Source organism: Argentina silus (assembly GCF_951799395.1).
Source record: "Argentina silus genome assembly, chromosome: 3".
In the NCBI taxonomy this organism is placed as follows: Eukaryota; Metazoa; Chordata; class Actinopteri; order Argentiniformes; family Argentinidae; genus Argentina; species Argentina silus.
This window is the reverse complement of record NC_139657.1, coordinates 7,930,265-7,946,490: the sequence shown is the minus strand read 5'-3', so window position 1 is coordinate 7,946,490 and position 16,226 is coordinate 7,930,265. Positions and strand designations below refer to the sequence as shown.

The 16,226-nt window shown below is 41.3% G+C and overlaps 2 protein-coding genes across 2 annotated transcripts; one reads left to right on the top strand and one right to left on the bottom strand.

The window, feature by feature from the left end:
• Positions 1–102: 102 nt before the first annotated feature.
• On the top strand, positions 103–5,789 carry LOC310801638 (excitatory amino acid transporter 2-like; the record flags this gene model as incomplete). The annotated part of the gene is made up of 10 exons (XM_083665705.1): positions 103–232; positions 1,350–1,502; positions 1,646–1,896; positions 2,000–2,108; positions 2,459–2,585; positions 2,859–3,092; positions 3,553–3,747; positions 3,902–4,036; positions 4,329–4,573; positions 5,677–5,789. The coding sequence occupies 10 exons, from the start codon at positions 103–105 to the stop codon at positions 5,787–5,789; spliced, it is 1,692 nt and encodes a 563-aa protein (XP_083521831.1).
• A 3,360-nt stretch (positions 5,790–9,149) lies between these two features.
• On the bottom strand, positions 9,150–14,979 carry cd44a (CD44 molecule (IN blood group) a). The gene is made up of 5 exons (XM_083666010.1): positions 14,800–14,979; positions 10,923–12,257; positions 10,720–10,794; positions 10,389–10,467; positions 9,150–10,285 (listed from the first exon to the last, which is right to left on the bottom strand). The coding sequence occupies exons 1-5, from the start codon at positions 14,873–14,875 to the stop codon at positions 10,102–10,104; spliced, it is 1,749 nt and encodes a 582-aa protein (XP_083522136.1). The 5' UTR covers positions 14,876–14,979; the 3' UTR covers positions 9,150–10,101.
• Positions 14,980–16,226: the final 1,247 nt, after the last annotated feature.

Below are 16,226 nucleotides of genomic sequence, written 5' to 3'. Positions count from 1 at the left end.
TTATACTGCACCCAGCTCTGTGATAGACATTTGGGATGAAGTCTCTCTCTCTTTTTCTCTCTCCTCTCTCCTCTCTCATACCCCATCTCCCACAGTGCCAACATGCAGAAACATGTGGAGGTGAGAATGCACGAGAACCATTTAGAGCCCATGGTTGACCCCCCTCAACCTGCATGTTGTGGGATTTGTGATAAACTCATGAACAACATGGTCCTAACCCTCACCATCCTGGGTAAGTCTAGTAGGCAACCCTACTGAGAGGAATATAATTGCACTGCCATGTAATTATTTGTACCTACAATAAAAAATATACCTTCCAGTAATTGTGTTCATAGATTAAGCCATTAGCCGTCACAATAGCCTATTTGGAATGAGAATAGGTACATGTATAAAGCGTAGAGAAGTGGCAGTCAAAGCACGACACTTGATGTGTAAAACTGCCTCTGAATACTGGGACATGTTTCTGCAAAACAAATGTATAGAGGTTTTCAAGCTTGTTGTGTGCAGGGTGTTAACCCTGGCTGACAGGTGCAGACATAGAAATAGCTCAGTACATGTGAATTAAGTTTTTTTCAAGGCTATTATAGGCTAGAGGTTAGCAAGGTCTTTCATTACAACTTGAATATGATCACAATCAAACGGATACAATGACAAAAATATCTGGAGACGAACATAGCAAGTTTGTTTTGAAAGCTCCATCAAGACTGTAAATATAGCTATTTAAATCTTCTTACCTTCACAGTTTTACACACTGTCTACATTTCTGGTATGATGGGAAAAGCAAAGTAATTAATAATATTTAATGATATCGTGGGAGCAGCCAAATATTACCATTTTCATGTCGGTTTTGCAGCGCTGAACATTGTTTGGGTGTCTCCAGTGACGTTCCACTTCACTAGTGTATCAGCTGCTGTAAATAAAAGTGAAACAGTGCCACATTGGCTAACATCGCTTGACATGTTTGTATGATAAAAAAAAACACATTAATCCAGGAATATTAACACATGTGGAAGTATGTACTGTTTGTATGGTTATACACATAAAGACAGACCAAAAGAGAGAATAAATGCACACATAGACAGCGTGCAGCGTTGTACAGTTGAACATTTAGAGCCTGATTCATTAAGATTTAGCACCATGGTGCTAAATGCATCTGTTTTTTACAAAAAGGAAAAAGCAAAAAGGTAAAATAAAGGTGGGAAGGAGAAATTTTAAAAAACAAAACAAAATGAAGACAGTTACACTGTTTTTTGGGGGGGTTCGTTTCATCAAAATAAGTATTACATGTCATTCCTAGATCTGCTCTGCGTATCAGATATGTATGATTGTGGGTGTCTCTCTGTGTTCAGGTGTTATAGTGGGCTCCACATCTGGAACCCTGCTGCGGTACGCGTCGCCACTCCCTCCCGATGTCATTATGATCATTGCCTTCCCAGGAGACATCCTGATGAGGATGTTGAAGATGCTGATCCTGCCTCTTGTCATCTCCAGTCTGATCACAGGTGGGTGAGATACAGTACAGAGAGATGGGCCCCTCAGGGGTCGTCACCATCCTGCATGCTGCAAAGAACAGATGTGAAATAATGCCCTTTGAAGCATGCTCTTCTAGTGACAACTGAACTAACTGTAACCTCTCCCGCTATAGGATTGGCAGGTTTGGATGCCAAGTCCAGTGGTCGTTTGGGCACCAGAGCCATGGTGTACTACATGTCCACAACCATCATTGCTGCTGTGCTGGGAGTGATCCTAGTGCTGGCGATTCACCCTGGGAACCCCAAGCTCAAGGCCAACCTCGGCCCAGGCAAGAAGAACGACGATGTCTCTAGTTTGGATGCCTTCTTGGATCTTATCCGAAATCTCTTCCCAGAAAATCTGGTGCAGGCCTGCTTCCAACAGGTAGGAGTCATTGAGAATTTTCACACACACACACACACACACACACACACACACACACACACACACACACACACATCCACTAACTTTGAATCTCTCACCTCAGATCCAGACTGTGAGCGTTAAAGTACCGGTGCCGACTAACAGGACGAGAGCTCCACCACGGTTTACTGTAAAAAAAAACCTCCAGTTCAAGAGTGGGATGAATGTGCTAGGTTGGTACACTTGAGAAGTGAATTTGTAGCCCCCAGAATTGTCCAACGTAGTTGATTCAGCTTTATGTTTAGGCTGCCATTTATTTAGATTTAATGTTCTCATTTAACTTTGAATTATTCTGTAGACAATGGCTTACATTTGCACAAAACTGTGATCACCCTGCCCAGACAAATTCAGCTTTGTTATAGCTGCCATTTTATCTTACTTCTTAATAAGCTGCCTTAATACAGTATACTATTTAAATGTACCTACTGTATAGAACCTAGACTTTGATCGTACTGTCATTATCATATAATTTTTCTCTTAGTGACCCACTTCTTGCTTAATTGTGTTTTCTTTCAAATTATAGGTTTGATAGGCTTCTTCGTGGCTTTCGGAATCTGCATGGGGAAAATGGGAGAGAAGGCCAAGCTGATGTTGGATTTCTTCAATGTCCTCAATGAGATTGTTATGAGGCTTGTTAGTATGATCATGTGGTAGGTGTAATTGTAGAGGCTACTTATGCTTTTTACATATAGTACTGTACTGTCCCAGTGCCAAAACTAACCTTGGCAATACTTACTTTCTCTCTCTCTCTCTCTCTCTCTCTCTCTCTCTCTCTCTCTCTCAATATCCGAACAATCTCCTTTTACCCAAACCAATCCCTAACCCTGACATATAACATACATCAATGTCCTCAAAACCAAATGCAAACCCCACCCAAACCATCCTGTAACCCCCATTCCCCTTACCCCTCAACCAACCCCCAGGTACTCACCCGTCGGTATTGCCTGTCTCATCTGTGGGAAGATCATCTCCATCGCCGATCTGGAAGTGGTTGCTCGGCAATTGGGAATGTATATGGTGACAGTAATCTTGGGCCTCATCATCCATGGCGCCATCTTCCTACCGTTGATATACTTTGTCATTGTCCGGAAAAATCCCTATACCTTCTTCATGGGCATCTTCCAGGCTTGGGTCACTGCACTCGGGACAGCATCCAGGTACAGGAGACATCCCCTCATACAGTACCACTAACACTTTACATCAGTTGCTCTTATACTGTGTATGTGTGCAATCACCTGGTTATTACTATACTGTATCAACATGTGGTCACATACTACTTTAGTAATTGCATTTTAATTCCATAGCAATTACAAAGCAAAACCGCATGTTGTTACTAAAGTAATTACAGTGTAACCTCACAGGTCTACTGTGATTTAAAGTGTTAACCACACCCATTCATAGGAGGTTTATGTGATTCATCCCTTTTTTCTGTTCTTGTCTGCTTCCATTTTTTAATGGTTTCTCTCACTCTATTTCTGAGCAGACTTCTAGTAGTTATCGGTCTTTCAGACAAAACATACGTATTCAAAGTATACAGTTTGGATTTAGATATTCAATACCATCCCTGTGCAGTCCGCAAAATATTCCCAGTGTTCTCATCTCATGACCCTCCACCAGTGCTGGCACCCTGCCCGTCACGTTCCGATGCCTGGAGGAGAACTTGAAAATCGACAAACGAGTGACAAGATTTGTGCTCCCCGTGGGTGCAACCATCAACATGGATGGCACAGCACTTTACGAGGCTGTGGCAGCTATCTTCATTGCCCAGATGAACAGCATCGAACTTGACTGGGGCCAGATTGTCACTGTCAGGTAGGGCCTCTTTGACAGAAAGCCTTGAAAGTAACAATGTCAACATGCTCATGATGCTGGAATACTCATTGAGAGAATTTATACTACTCTAGTTATATATTTGATTGTATGTGGCTTTTGTGGCCTGAGGTTTGTGAGTTATCTCTTCCTGTAGCCTGACAGCTACTTTGGCCAGTGTGGGAGCAGCCAGTATCCCCAGTGCTGGACTGGTAACTATGCTTCTGATCCTCACGGCCGTTGGGTTACCAACCGAGGACATCAGTCTGTTGGTAGCTGTGGACTGGCTGCTGTGAGTACAATCAATAAAGGCACACATGCACGCACGCCCGTCCGGACACACACACACACACACACACACACACACACACACACACACACACTCACACACACACACACACACACTCACACACACACACACACACACACACACACACACACACACACACACACACACACACACACACACACACACACACACACACACACACACTGTCTGTAAGTACTCTGCTCTGTGTTTCCCTCCATGAGAGGTTACCTTGTGCCTCTCTCTCTGTCTCTCTCCCCACTTTCCAAAAATGCAGGGATCGGTTCCGTACCTCTGTCAATGTGGTGGGCGACTCCTATGGGGCAGGTATCGTGTACCATCTATCCAAAGATGAGCTGGACTTCTTTGACGCCAATCAGACCCGGGTTGATGAATTTGAACTAACAAAATCACAATCCTTCTATGAAAACAACACCAACCAGTGTGTTTATGCCACCCACCACAACTCTGTCCTGCTAGATGACTGCAAGGTACATTTCACCTTTAAGGATTTAGAGACTTGTATGTAGAGAGACTTCCCCAGACGCCCATGTTTTTTTTCTTGACATATAGTATTTTGACATACATTGATCTGAATATACATATATATTTTATGGAGAAAACAATGTTACATGGTGAAAAAGCTAAATAATTACACCTATATTTATTTATTCACCTGAAAAAGCAGTTTTCGTGATACTGTATTTTGTCAAAATCATCACAATTATTTTGGTGTTGATCAATCTTTTTATCTTCATCACACATTTTTTTCATTTGAAAACATTCTTTTGAAAGCACTTTTTGTCACTTTATATACTTTTGGAGTTTGCCTGAGGTGTTTAAAACATCTTTATCTTTAAGCAACTTTTGTTGAGCTATGATGTCTTGTATCAAGCTTTGATTTGTATTAAGCTGTAACATGTCTTAAATGAACATGGGTATGTTTTTTTTTTCTTGACTGGACATGTATTTGTGGCAGCCCTGACAAAATTATTCTCTAAAGTGTTAGAGCTACTTTTTGGCTCAATATTTTTGTAGCCAGCGGTATACATAAAGACTGCTATTTCATCATGTTTTAAAAGTGACAACCATATCATCAAATGCCTATCAAAAATCCTTACTTGCTTACTGTAGCTAGCTATCTTTAACATAATGTACCAAAAAACCTCCACAAATAGTCCATGCTTTTCATAAATCTGTGTTTGACTGCATTGCATCCATTATGCAATTGCTATTTCTGTATTTTAATGTTATTAAGTTGCTCTATGATGTGCAAAAGCACACATGATTATTTTATTTATTATTTTCCAATCAATTATCTTATCAACCGTAATTCTGTTGGGCAGAGAATCCATAAAATACATGGCCAATTTTGAAAACAAAACTGACTCATCAATGTTTTGATATTTTCCTGTCAGTTCACAACACCAATTAGAACCCTATCTACTATAAATCTATGTACAGTATTCAGAGAGTATTCACGTCTTTCTATTTGGAGATGAAATTTGGGGATTTGCCGTAAATTCAACTCGATATCCGATGGCCTGCAAGTATTGACACATTGGTTTCTCTGCTCCAAACCCTTTGACAGTTTGCATATAACTGTGCCTTGGTCTTACAGCTAGATGTTCCTGGTAATTGCTTTCAGGTAACCATGGGCAGAAATGGCTCCATGGGCAGAAATGGCTCCGCTGCAGAGTTCTCTCTTGTTGAGGAGGAACCATGGAAACGCGAGTAAAGACGATCCAGATCCTGTTCCGCCTTATCCTGAGTTCCACAAGTATTCCCCTCCTGCCGAAAAACAAACCAAAAGTCAAAGAGAACAGAGCTAGCTCCGTAATATCTAACTATGGTCACAGGCGACTTATTCCCTGTTGTCTGATCATGGTCAGTTCATTGACTGTGGGAGGAAGCAACTTATCTACCACAAAACGTGTCTACCACAACAGGTTACAGATAAACTATCCTCCTGTATTAGCTCTAACAGTTTAGGACTCCAACCTGTATCACATTGATTGAGGGGGTGCTTGGTATTATATAGATCTATTCATGTGGCTGCATTCTGAGCCTTACTCGATGCTGCATGCTCTTTGAGATACACAACACAGCACAGCTTTGTTTTTGAGGGTGGAGGAGGTCCTTCTCACTGTTGTTTTGTATCAAAAGCTTTTGTTCAGTTTGTATTCAAGGACCAATTTAGAAGTTTGATGAAAATGGAAACCCCTCCCTCGAAAAGATATTGAGAAAGGCAATCACAACTTCATGAACAGTTTCATAACATCTATTGATGTTTTTGTGATTATCAATTATTCAGTGGTGGTCGACTCACTTTTCCATGGTTTCCAGAGTGGCTTTGACGCTTTCTAAGACCTGCTGCCTTCTATTAGCACTGAGAATAAAAATAACTTTGAAAGCCTTCGTAATGCACATCTTAATAAACAAAACAAAAGAATCGTGCTTGTAAAATAGTCGAGGCGAACACTGAACTATCTCAATAGCCCTAGAATCTACTGCTTCTTGTTGCAGTCGACACATAGCAGCGAACAGGTTCTGAAGTTGAGAGTGAACAACAACTTAAAGCATGTTGATGGATGGTACAGGCAAATACATTGACTGTATAACCGTTCACCCCTAGTGACAGGATGAGGGAAGTGCAGGTTGGTAGGGGAGCTGCAATACCTTTACTTGTTTTGACTTTGGATTAAGCTCTGGCTTCGGCATACATGATCATGCTTCTAAGCAGCAGAGCTTAGCCTCCCTCTGGACTTAGCCTCCCTAAAGAGGGGTGGGGTTTTGCCTTCAAATGTGGCAGAGTATTTATAGACAACAGCCGACGCAATCGTGCATAAGAGCGTATTAAGAAGAGTGCAGAGGCAGGTAGAGATATTATTTCATGCCCTCCCATAAGAGCACAAAAGCACGAACAATTAATATTTTCTTAATGCTTTTGTTTGGTTCTGTATATATTTTTGGAAAGTGGGGAGAGAGACACAGAGAGAGGCACAAGGTAACCTCTCATGGGGGGAAACACAGCGCAGAGTACTTACAGACAGTGTGTGTGTGTGTGTGTGTGTGTGTGTGTGTGTGTGTGTGTGTGTGTGTGTGTGTGTGTGTGTGTGTGTGTGTGTGTGTGTGTGTGTGTGTGTGTGTGCGTGTGTGTGTGTGTGTTCGCGTGCGTACGTGCATGTGTGTGTTCATGGGTGTATGGGTGTGTATCTGAGAGAGATTGAGAGAAAGAGAGACTCAGAGAGAGCAAGAGAGAGAATAAGAAAAGTGGGAGACAGGGAGGAAGAGTACGAGGCGTGATTGTCGTTGCGAGTCCTTGCATTGTATGCACGGCCTGTGTTTTGTTTCTAACTGTTTATTTCTTTGCTAAATGACAACCTTGCCTTGAAGATGTCAACTGCAAATGGTGCAGTCAGTGTGATGACTATGACAATGTTCATTACAGTAACAGAATCCATACCACTAGAGGATTAGCCCTTGAATTGGATAAAAAAGTTCAGGTCCAACCCCAGCATCTTATTTCATGACACGCTCCATAGGGAGGCTGGTCCCTCCTATTGTACTGTACCTTTATTTTTTCTCTCTCTTTAGGTACTTCCAGCTACACAGTGTCAATGTGCTAAACATAAAGACAAAATAGCTTGAAATTAAGCATAGGATTAATGAGCCAATGACATGCACAGCAGTGTGCCCTAGATCCTACTGCATGTCACCTAGACCAGTAAGGTTCCACAACAACAAGGTCATGACCTTGCTATGGATGCTGGGAATTGTAGTATCACCACAGGTTACTGAGTTTTACATAAGTACTCTGTATCAAACCACTCTCATAGAGACTGGTATAATAACTTCTTTATGCACCACCAGCTTCAATCTCCATGTTTAAAGTGCCTCCTTGCACTTTGTGTACATATCATATTCTAGAACAGCAATATATCTTACTGGAATGTTACATGAATTCCACATTCTCATTTTGTGATCCCTCAGATTTTATTTTGCTCAGGGTTTCTTTAAAGATAGGACCACCATATACACATATTAAAATGTAGAATAATGATGCTTGTCATTTGACTTTGGGTAGTTGTCAAGTAGTTGTCTCACATAGATATTAACTTTCAAATATACATATCCAGTATCTTTATCTATGTCCAGAGGTAGATGTGTATACTCTAATGCATAATACAGAATGTTCCAGAAAAACTTGACTGGAAAGACAGGAAATAAAAGATCAATTGTTTTTTCACTTGTTTAATGTGAACTGAGTGGTGTTATTTTATGGATTGCTTCATGGTATTATTGTTACTTTTGTCATTAGGTTTACAAGACGAGAGGGAAGAGTCAAATTAACCAGTGTAGTTCTCATGGAGATCGATCAAGATGAGGTATAAAGTGGGCATTAAAAGAGCATTGGTGCTGGCAGCTATGTCTGTTTTTAGCTGCAGGTTGCCAAGCAATGTTTGGCATAGCAGCTAACTTCACCCCATGTAAAAAAAAGTATTGACCAAACATGTTATCTTAACATCTTATGGTTACACATTATGCATATATTATTTTCAAGCTCATCATTTAATATTCACTCAGACCTTCATTCTTAGTTTGGCTTTTTCCTCTTTTTATTTTTTTATGAATACCTATGTTGAAATGTAAATGTAGGCAATTCTTCTTCTGTCTATTTTCTATCTCTGTTTTTAATTCAATGCACATATTGCTCGAAGAGTGTTTTCAACATTTTTCCTCGTTGTGTGTCTGACCTCTTTGATTCTAATTTCACTGTAGTTCTGTAATATGTCTGATGTTGACTGTGTGAATGTGTGTGGGAGTGAGAGAGACATTAAGAAAGTGCGAGATGAATTTGACAAAAATGCAAGAAATATAAAGATTTTCTCTGTCAGATAAATGGACTTAAAGTGTATACAATGTTTTACTACTTCTTGTGTGTGTGTGTGTGTGTGTGTGTGTGTGTGTGTGTGTGTGTATGTATGTATATATATATATATAATGGAAATGGATTACATTTATTATGAGAATTTGATGAGAATTATATTTTTTTTTTCTTGAATCAGGGCTAGAGAAAATTAGACAACATAATGAATGATAGTGATATTTGCGCATTTATTCAAATGGTCAACATTTTTACTTAAAATTAAAAGTTACATTAAAATGGAGGGAAGCAGAAACAGAATATGTTAACACTTTACTTACTTTTTACAAACACATATCACCTCATAGATAGCAGACACCTGTATAGACACTATCTAATGGAATTAGAATTGATTTGTGCTTATGATATACAGTATCATAAGCTTTTATAACAACACATGCAGCCTTATGTGCCCACAGCCTACTTAGAATTCAATGTCTCGGAACACGCCGAACAATTGTTCTTGAAAACCGACCCCGTTTAACAGGTTTTAGTTAGCTTTTGAATTAATGCAGACCCATTGAATGTACAGTAACCCCTAAGAAAACAGCAGAAGGCTGGTGCATACAACTGGACATAATAAGTTATTGTGAGACATACAAGACCAATTAATAGCATGTCGACTTCTCATGCTCAAAATGTCTATGTTTAGAATAAGGGACACTGATCTGTTGGTGCCTGATTTGCGGTCAGTCAGGGCTGTCCTGTGAAATGTAAAACACTGGGTCAGTCAATGTGAGAGATACATTTGCAAATGTTGCAGAACACATGGTAAGAACAACATTGTTAATGTGCTCCTCATGAAAATGTCTAATTGTCACTTTATTTACATATGATCAAAATATGTACAAATGTCATAATCCTAAACGAAAACAGTGCAATTCCAGTATAAAAACAACAACAACAACAACAACAGTAATCAAAATATTGAATTTGAAAGGCACTTTGACAACATAAATAATGTTCATACTCATAGACAGTGAGTGATGCTGTATATTAATTAATCAATAAAACCACAGCTTATCTCACTCGCCACATAAGTGCACAGCATACAATCTCTTTTGTCTCACAGACACTCCTCAAGTGTTCATATTTGGCCCATTCTGCATCTCTATGGTCAGTCTCAGTCCAGTGGCTCTTTCACTGGGAGCTCCTCCAAGGTTATAACAGTGTACTCCTCAGCGTGGCCATTTTCCTTGGGCCTCTCATTGTGCAGGAATGTCTCCATCTCCTGCTCCTGCTGGTCACTGGAACTGCCTTTGGCCTCTTCTTGCTTCTTCTCAGATGTCTGCTTTGGTCCATTCCACCTGAAAGTGTTTGATTTGGAAATAGTTCAGTGATTGAAGGGATACCCTACAGCAATGGAAAACAAGGCACACATTTTATGTTTCTCCTAGGTCAATATCTTACTTGTCTCTGGTAGCTATGGCAATACAGAGTAACACCAATGCTGCCACACCCACGATAAAGGCCAGGATTATCATCCAACCTGGGAGAAACGGAGAAGACGAGACAGGAGTGAGGTTAAGAGACAGTAACTATAACATCTATCTATCTATCTATCTATCTATCTATCTACCTGGTTCTGTGTGGCTCAGTTGGTAGAGCAATGTCTGGACAAAACAATGTACTGTAAATCACTTTATACAGTATAAAAGTGTCTGCTAAATGGCATATATTATTCTATAAATATTATAATATATATTATCTATCCATCCATCCATCTACGGTATGAACTCACCTGGTGTACTATAGCCAGGTTGCTCAGCTGGAATTGATTCATCAGCAGAAGCCAAAGGCGCACCTACATTCTGGCCTTGGGGACCAGGAAACAAACATGTTAATAAACAAACAAGTTAACAAGATCACGCACAATCATTATAAAAGTTAAGCAGTACATTATAGGGACAGAATCATTGTTAGACCTGGAAAAACCGTACATACCACTGTGATGAATGCGTTGGAGCCCGACCAGAGTCCGTTTCTCCCATGTAGGGGATGCTACTGTGGGAGAGTTCTCCTCCTCTGGTCTCTCAGACAGGAATCCTGACCCTGACCCTTCCGTCCCAACAAAGATCCCCAGAGGTGTGTCTGTGTCAGAACTGGTATCTACGATGGAGGCCAGCTCAGTAGTTGATTGCTCAGTATGGGGTTGTGCAGGACCCCCCTCCTCTATCCCTGTCATGCTGGTAGAACTAGGTGTATGGGTGGAGCTGAGGCTTAGGCTAGGGCTGGTGGTGGAGGTGGTGCCAAAGCTTGAGTCAGGGTCGAGTGCAAACAGCTCTTCTGCATCTTCTGACTCTGACATGAGGCTAGGTCTGGAGCTGGAGCTGGAGCTGGAGCTGGAGCGGGAGCTTGGACTAGTGGTGGAGCTGGAGGTGGTGCTAAAGCTTGAGTCAGGGCCGAGGGCAAACAGCTCTTCTCCATCTTCTGACTCTGACATGAGGCTAGGTCTGGAGCTGGAGCTGGAGCTGGAGCTGGAGTGGGAGCTTGGACTAGTGGTGGAGCTGGAGGTGGTGCTAAAGCTTGAGTCAGGGCCGAGGGCAAACAGCTCTTCTCCATCTTCTGACTCTGACATGGGGCTAGGTGTGGAGCTTGAGCTGGAGCTGGAGCTGGAGCTGGAGCTGGATCTTGGACTAGTGTTGGACTTGGAGGTGGTGCTAAAGCTTGAGTCAGGGCCGAGGGCAAACAGCTCTTCTCCATAGTCAAGGCTAGGGCTTGGGCTGGCTTCGGGATTCAATCCACCAGGGAGGAAGCTCAACATTATACGTGAAAGTAGATCAAACACACTCTCATCCTCCTCTAGCCCTGTTGTGGTGTCAGGAGTATGACTTGAGTGAGGACTGGGGCTGGTGTCAAAGTAGGTTTCAAAGGGATTCTCTCCAACCCAGTGAGTGTCCTCTTCAGACTCCCATTCATACGCTGCGGTGGGGGTTTCAGTGCTTTCCTCCATGAATAGGTCCTCTGCGTCCTCTGGCACTGGCGTGGGGCTCAAGGCAGAACTATGGCTTGGAGTAGACAATGTGGAATCAGAGCTGTTACCAGGGTAAAGAGTGAGTTTTACTTTGGCTTTATATAGCTCCTCTTCTTCCTCCTCTTGCCCTGAGGTGGAGTGCTCAGCACTGCCCTCCCCACCACTGCCCTCCCCACCACTGCCCTCCACAGCACTGCCCTCCACACCACTGCCCTCCACACCACTGCCCTCCACACCACTGCCCTCCTCAGTCATAGCCTCCTGAAGAACATCCACATCAGCAAAGGCAGGGACTTCTGTGATGGCTGAACATCAAAGAGAAGGGAGAAAAAAAATCCACAGATCACTATGATTGTTTGCTCTGTAACGTCATGCCCTGAGCTGAGGTTAGAGGAAATTTACTGGGCTTTGATGTCTTCCAAATGACAAAAGACAAATGACTGGAGGCAGCCTCAGAGTTTCATAGCCTGAAAGGCTACACCCAGAATTCCTGTACCAACCTGCTGTTCTGATGAAGGTTACGGCAAAGGAGTGGCAACAGAAAGGAGAGATAATTATTAACTGACGTGACTAATCATCCCCCTTTGTGAATTAGAGGCGAGGCAGTTTCATGAAATCATTCATTTTCATTGAAGCATACCACACACACACACAACATTCAACACTCCCAATAAAAGAAAAAGTAAACGACTATCTGATTTCCTTACCCCGCTGCAATATATTAGAATGGTTGTGGAGTAGGTTAGAGGAAGCATCGGCGCCCCAAACTAAGCAACACTCACTGTCATTCCTCCAAAAGGTGTTTTCTTCTCAGCCTTTGATTGATTCAGTGATTAATTGAATTGCTTGAGTAGAAAATGGCAACCTTTTATTTCTAAGTACTAAACTGAGCCATTTAGTAAATCCTTGGTGTGCAATATCTATCTATCTATCTCTCTCTCTCTCTATATATATATATATATATATATATATATAATTATTTATTTATTTATTTATTTTTCCACATATAGTGTTTTCACATGTCACTGAAAGTAGAGTTTTTGACCAAAACGAATGAAAATTTGACAAAATTTAAAAATTAAATGTGAATCTTAATCTATACTGATCTAAAGTGTATGCAACACTGTGGCAAAATTCCAAACTGATCCCTAGATCCTACTCCCATGACCTAGTTAACCCTCCTTAAAGGATGTAGAAGGGCTGGGTAATATGTGTGGGTCATGTGACTGAGACTCCACCTACTGTAGCGTAACAGAGGCATCCCTTTTTTTTTAACACCCAAAATGTCACTGACTTTTGCAAAGCAAGTTTTCTCTTGCTCTCAATCAGTGACTTTACATTTTCTATAGTGATACATCTCAAGGAAACAAGCATCAAACCTCCTCCTGTAGTCTAAGCTTATCCAATATTGATATGACCAACCACTGTATGTGGTTACTCCTCGCCCAGACTTGTATAGCAATCTCTCCTACGCTCTTTGGTTTCATGGTATTCAGGATATACGCATTAATGTGCCTCCTGGAACAGCTCAGCAAATGCTACAAAGACTTCTGTGTGCGTGTATGGGGAGACAGGAGGGTGAATAAAATCTGGGCACTAAACTTGTAATGAATAGGTACCCCAGACTATTGGGAGATAGAGTAGCCTACCGGTAGGCCTGAAACATGATGAGGCTCTCAGGTGAAGTGGAGAAAAGTGCATGAGACTCATGAGGTGAGCAAGAGGACACGCTCGAGGATTACTTGAATTCCATAAGCCTCTGTTCTGATACTCTGTGAGGTCTTTAACTAGAAGTACTGTACCCTGTCTGTACAACCAATGGCATGGGGATGTCCTTGATAAACCAGAGGGATAAATCCTGACATCTAAATATATCATATCTCTTTCATATCTATATATCTAAAAAAAAATAAACCTTTGAAATCAATATAATCAGCATTCAACTTTTTTTTCACTAAGGGCTTGTCAGTAACCAAATAACCATTAGCACTTATCAAGAGTCAAGTGGTTCATTGTTTATTTGCCGCATTAGTTATCTATGCATTATGTGCCAGATAATGTCCCATCAAGCCTTACCATACATACAGGATATGAGATATCTCATAACCAGTCAATCTACAACATTCCAGACCAACACTACGTCTAGGCAATATGCTATTTCGTCAAAATAGAAGACATTAAAAAATATAATGTTAGCAACAACTAACATGGCGGTTAGGCAGTATTAGGCATCAACTGTGAGTGGTTATGGTTAGGGTTAGGAATAGCCTTGAAGTGGTTAAGTGTAAGTCATCAGGGGAAGGTATTAGCAAACATTAAAGAACAAGAATTAGCAAACAAAACCACTAAAAGCACTTTTGTCACCTACCAAAGCATTCTTTCTTTTGTATCATATCTATGATATTTACGTCTTATAATGTGACCAATAGGATTCTTCCTTTTGTATCAACAGCTATGAATATTAGGTCTTATAATATGACGAACGTGCCTCTGGAAACATCTAGAAGTGGTTTTGCCAGACACACTGTCTGCCGTGCATCTACACCTGACCAGTAACATCTCACTGATGGTGGCCACAATCAAATACCAAGAACCAGAATCATAGATATACATTTTCATGGCTCTGCCGAGAATGCAATGTAGTGCCAGGTGTCTGCTGCTGTCAAAGGCACAAGGCGCAGTTGTTCTAAAACCACGATTTAATTTCGGACACAACTTCAGATGCATTCCTGCACACAGTACATACATGTTCAGCCCTGAATTATCCTCTTCACATACGTTACTGTACAGTATCCAGAGCGGGATCAATACAGAGAAATAGAGATGGAGGAGCAGAGTGTAACTCACCACCGGGAACTGGGTTTGACTGAACTTGGGCCAGGAATCCCAAAATGACCCCTAGTAGCAGTATGTGCATCCTCATCTTGAGACCAGAGATGGGCGATGAAGTAGAGTTGAAGAAGTGCAGTGCCTCTTCTCTGTGGTTTGTGATGCTAGGAGGACAGGTCTCTATCAGAGGTGATGGTTGGAAGCTGAAGTGGTTTGAAGCATGTGAAGAGTTTTTTTATATAGTGACTTTTTTTGAGTGGCTGGTGACACATTCAGAGGGGGTGGCGCACAGATGTGAGCACACCCTCTCGCTTTTGAGAAATTCTCATACAAACTCGCTCTCACTCACTCACTCACTCTCTCTCTCTCTCTCTCTCTCTCTCTCTCTCTCTCTCTCTCTCTCTCTCTCTCTCTCTCTCTGTCTCTCTCTCTCTCTCTCTCTCTCTCTCATCTAATCAATGGAAAATTATCATTGTGGACTTACATTAATGCAATCCATGTTTCTGTCCTTTCAATTACATCAGAGCACATCATCTTCCCAAATAAGTTCCAACATCTACATTTTAGACAACATAATAATTAAATAATTAAATTAAATTAAATTAAATTAAATTTAGGAATGTAAACAACATACATGCAAGCTTTTGCTTAGGTGTGGAGGTGTGCCCCTCTCTTGAGGTTTGATTTCTTGATATCTTTAACAGGTGGGGAAAGTGGAATTTCTCCACCATGTTCAGATGTTCAGATCACCAGCCTATGAGAATGTAATGGAGCTACTGTATGAGAATAGCCTGAGGGTCTTTTGATGAATATGGGCATGACTGAGAGGAAGTTCCTATGATGACTCGGTTTGTATGTAGAGCGCATTGCTCATCAGGTGAGCATGTGTGGGCAGATACCTGTCTCGTCTTGCCCTCCACACCTGCTCTGCCTTTGAGCATTGCTTGCATCACTTCCTGTTCACTGTGGTGCGTATGATAAGGAAGTTTAGACACATACACACACACAATAAAGAAAGACAACATGTTTCCTGTAAAACAAGATTCACCAACTCTTCTCCAGAAAAAGACATATGTACCTTGGAAAGAGGTTGTGGGAAAGTAAACATGATTATAAGATGATTATAAATGTTAAGGATGAGGAAATACACACACACACACACACACAAATACAAATACACACACACACTCATACTCATGGTCACACACATACACACAAATACAAATATACCCACACACACACACACACACCACACACACACAAATACAAATACAAATACACACACACACACACACACACACACACACACACACAAATACACACACACACTCATACTCATACCCATACTCACACACATACACACAAATACAAATACACACACACACACACACACACACATACACACACACACACAAATACACGCATGCATGCACGTACGCACGCAA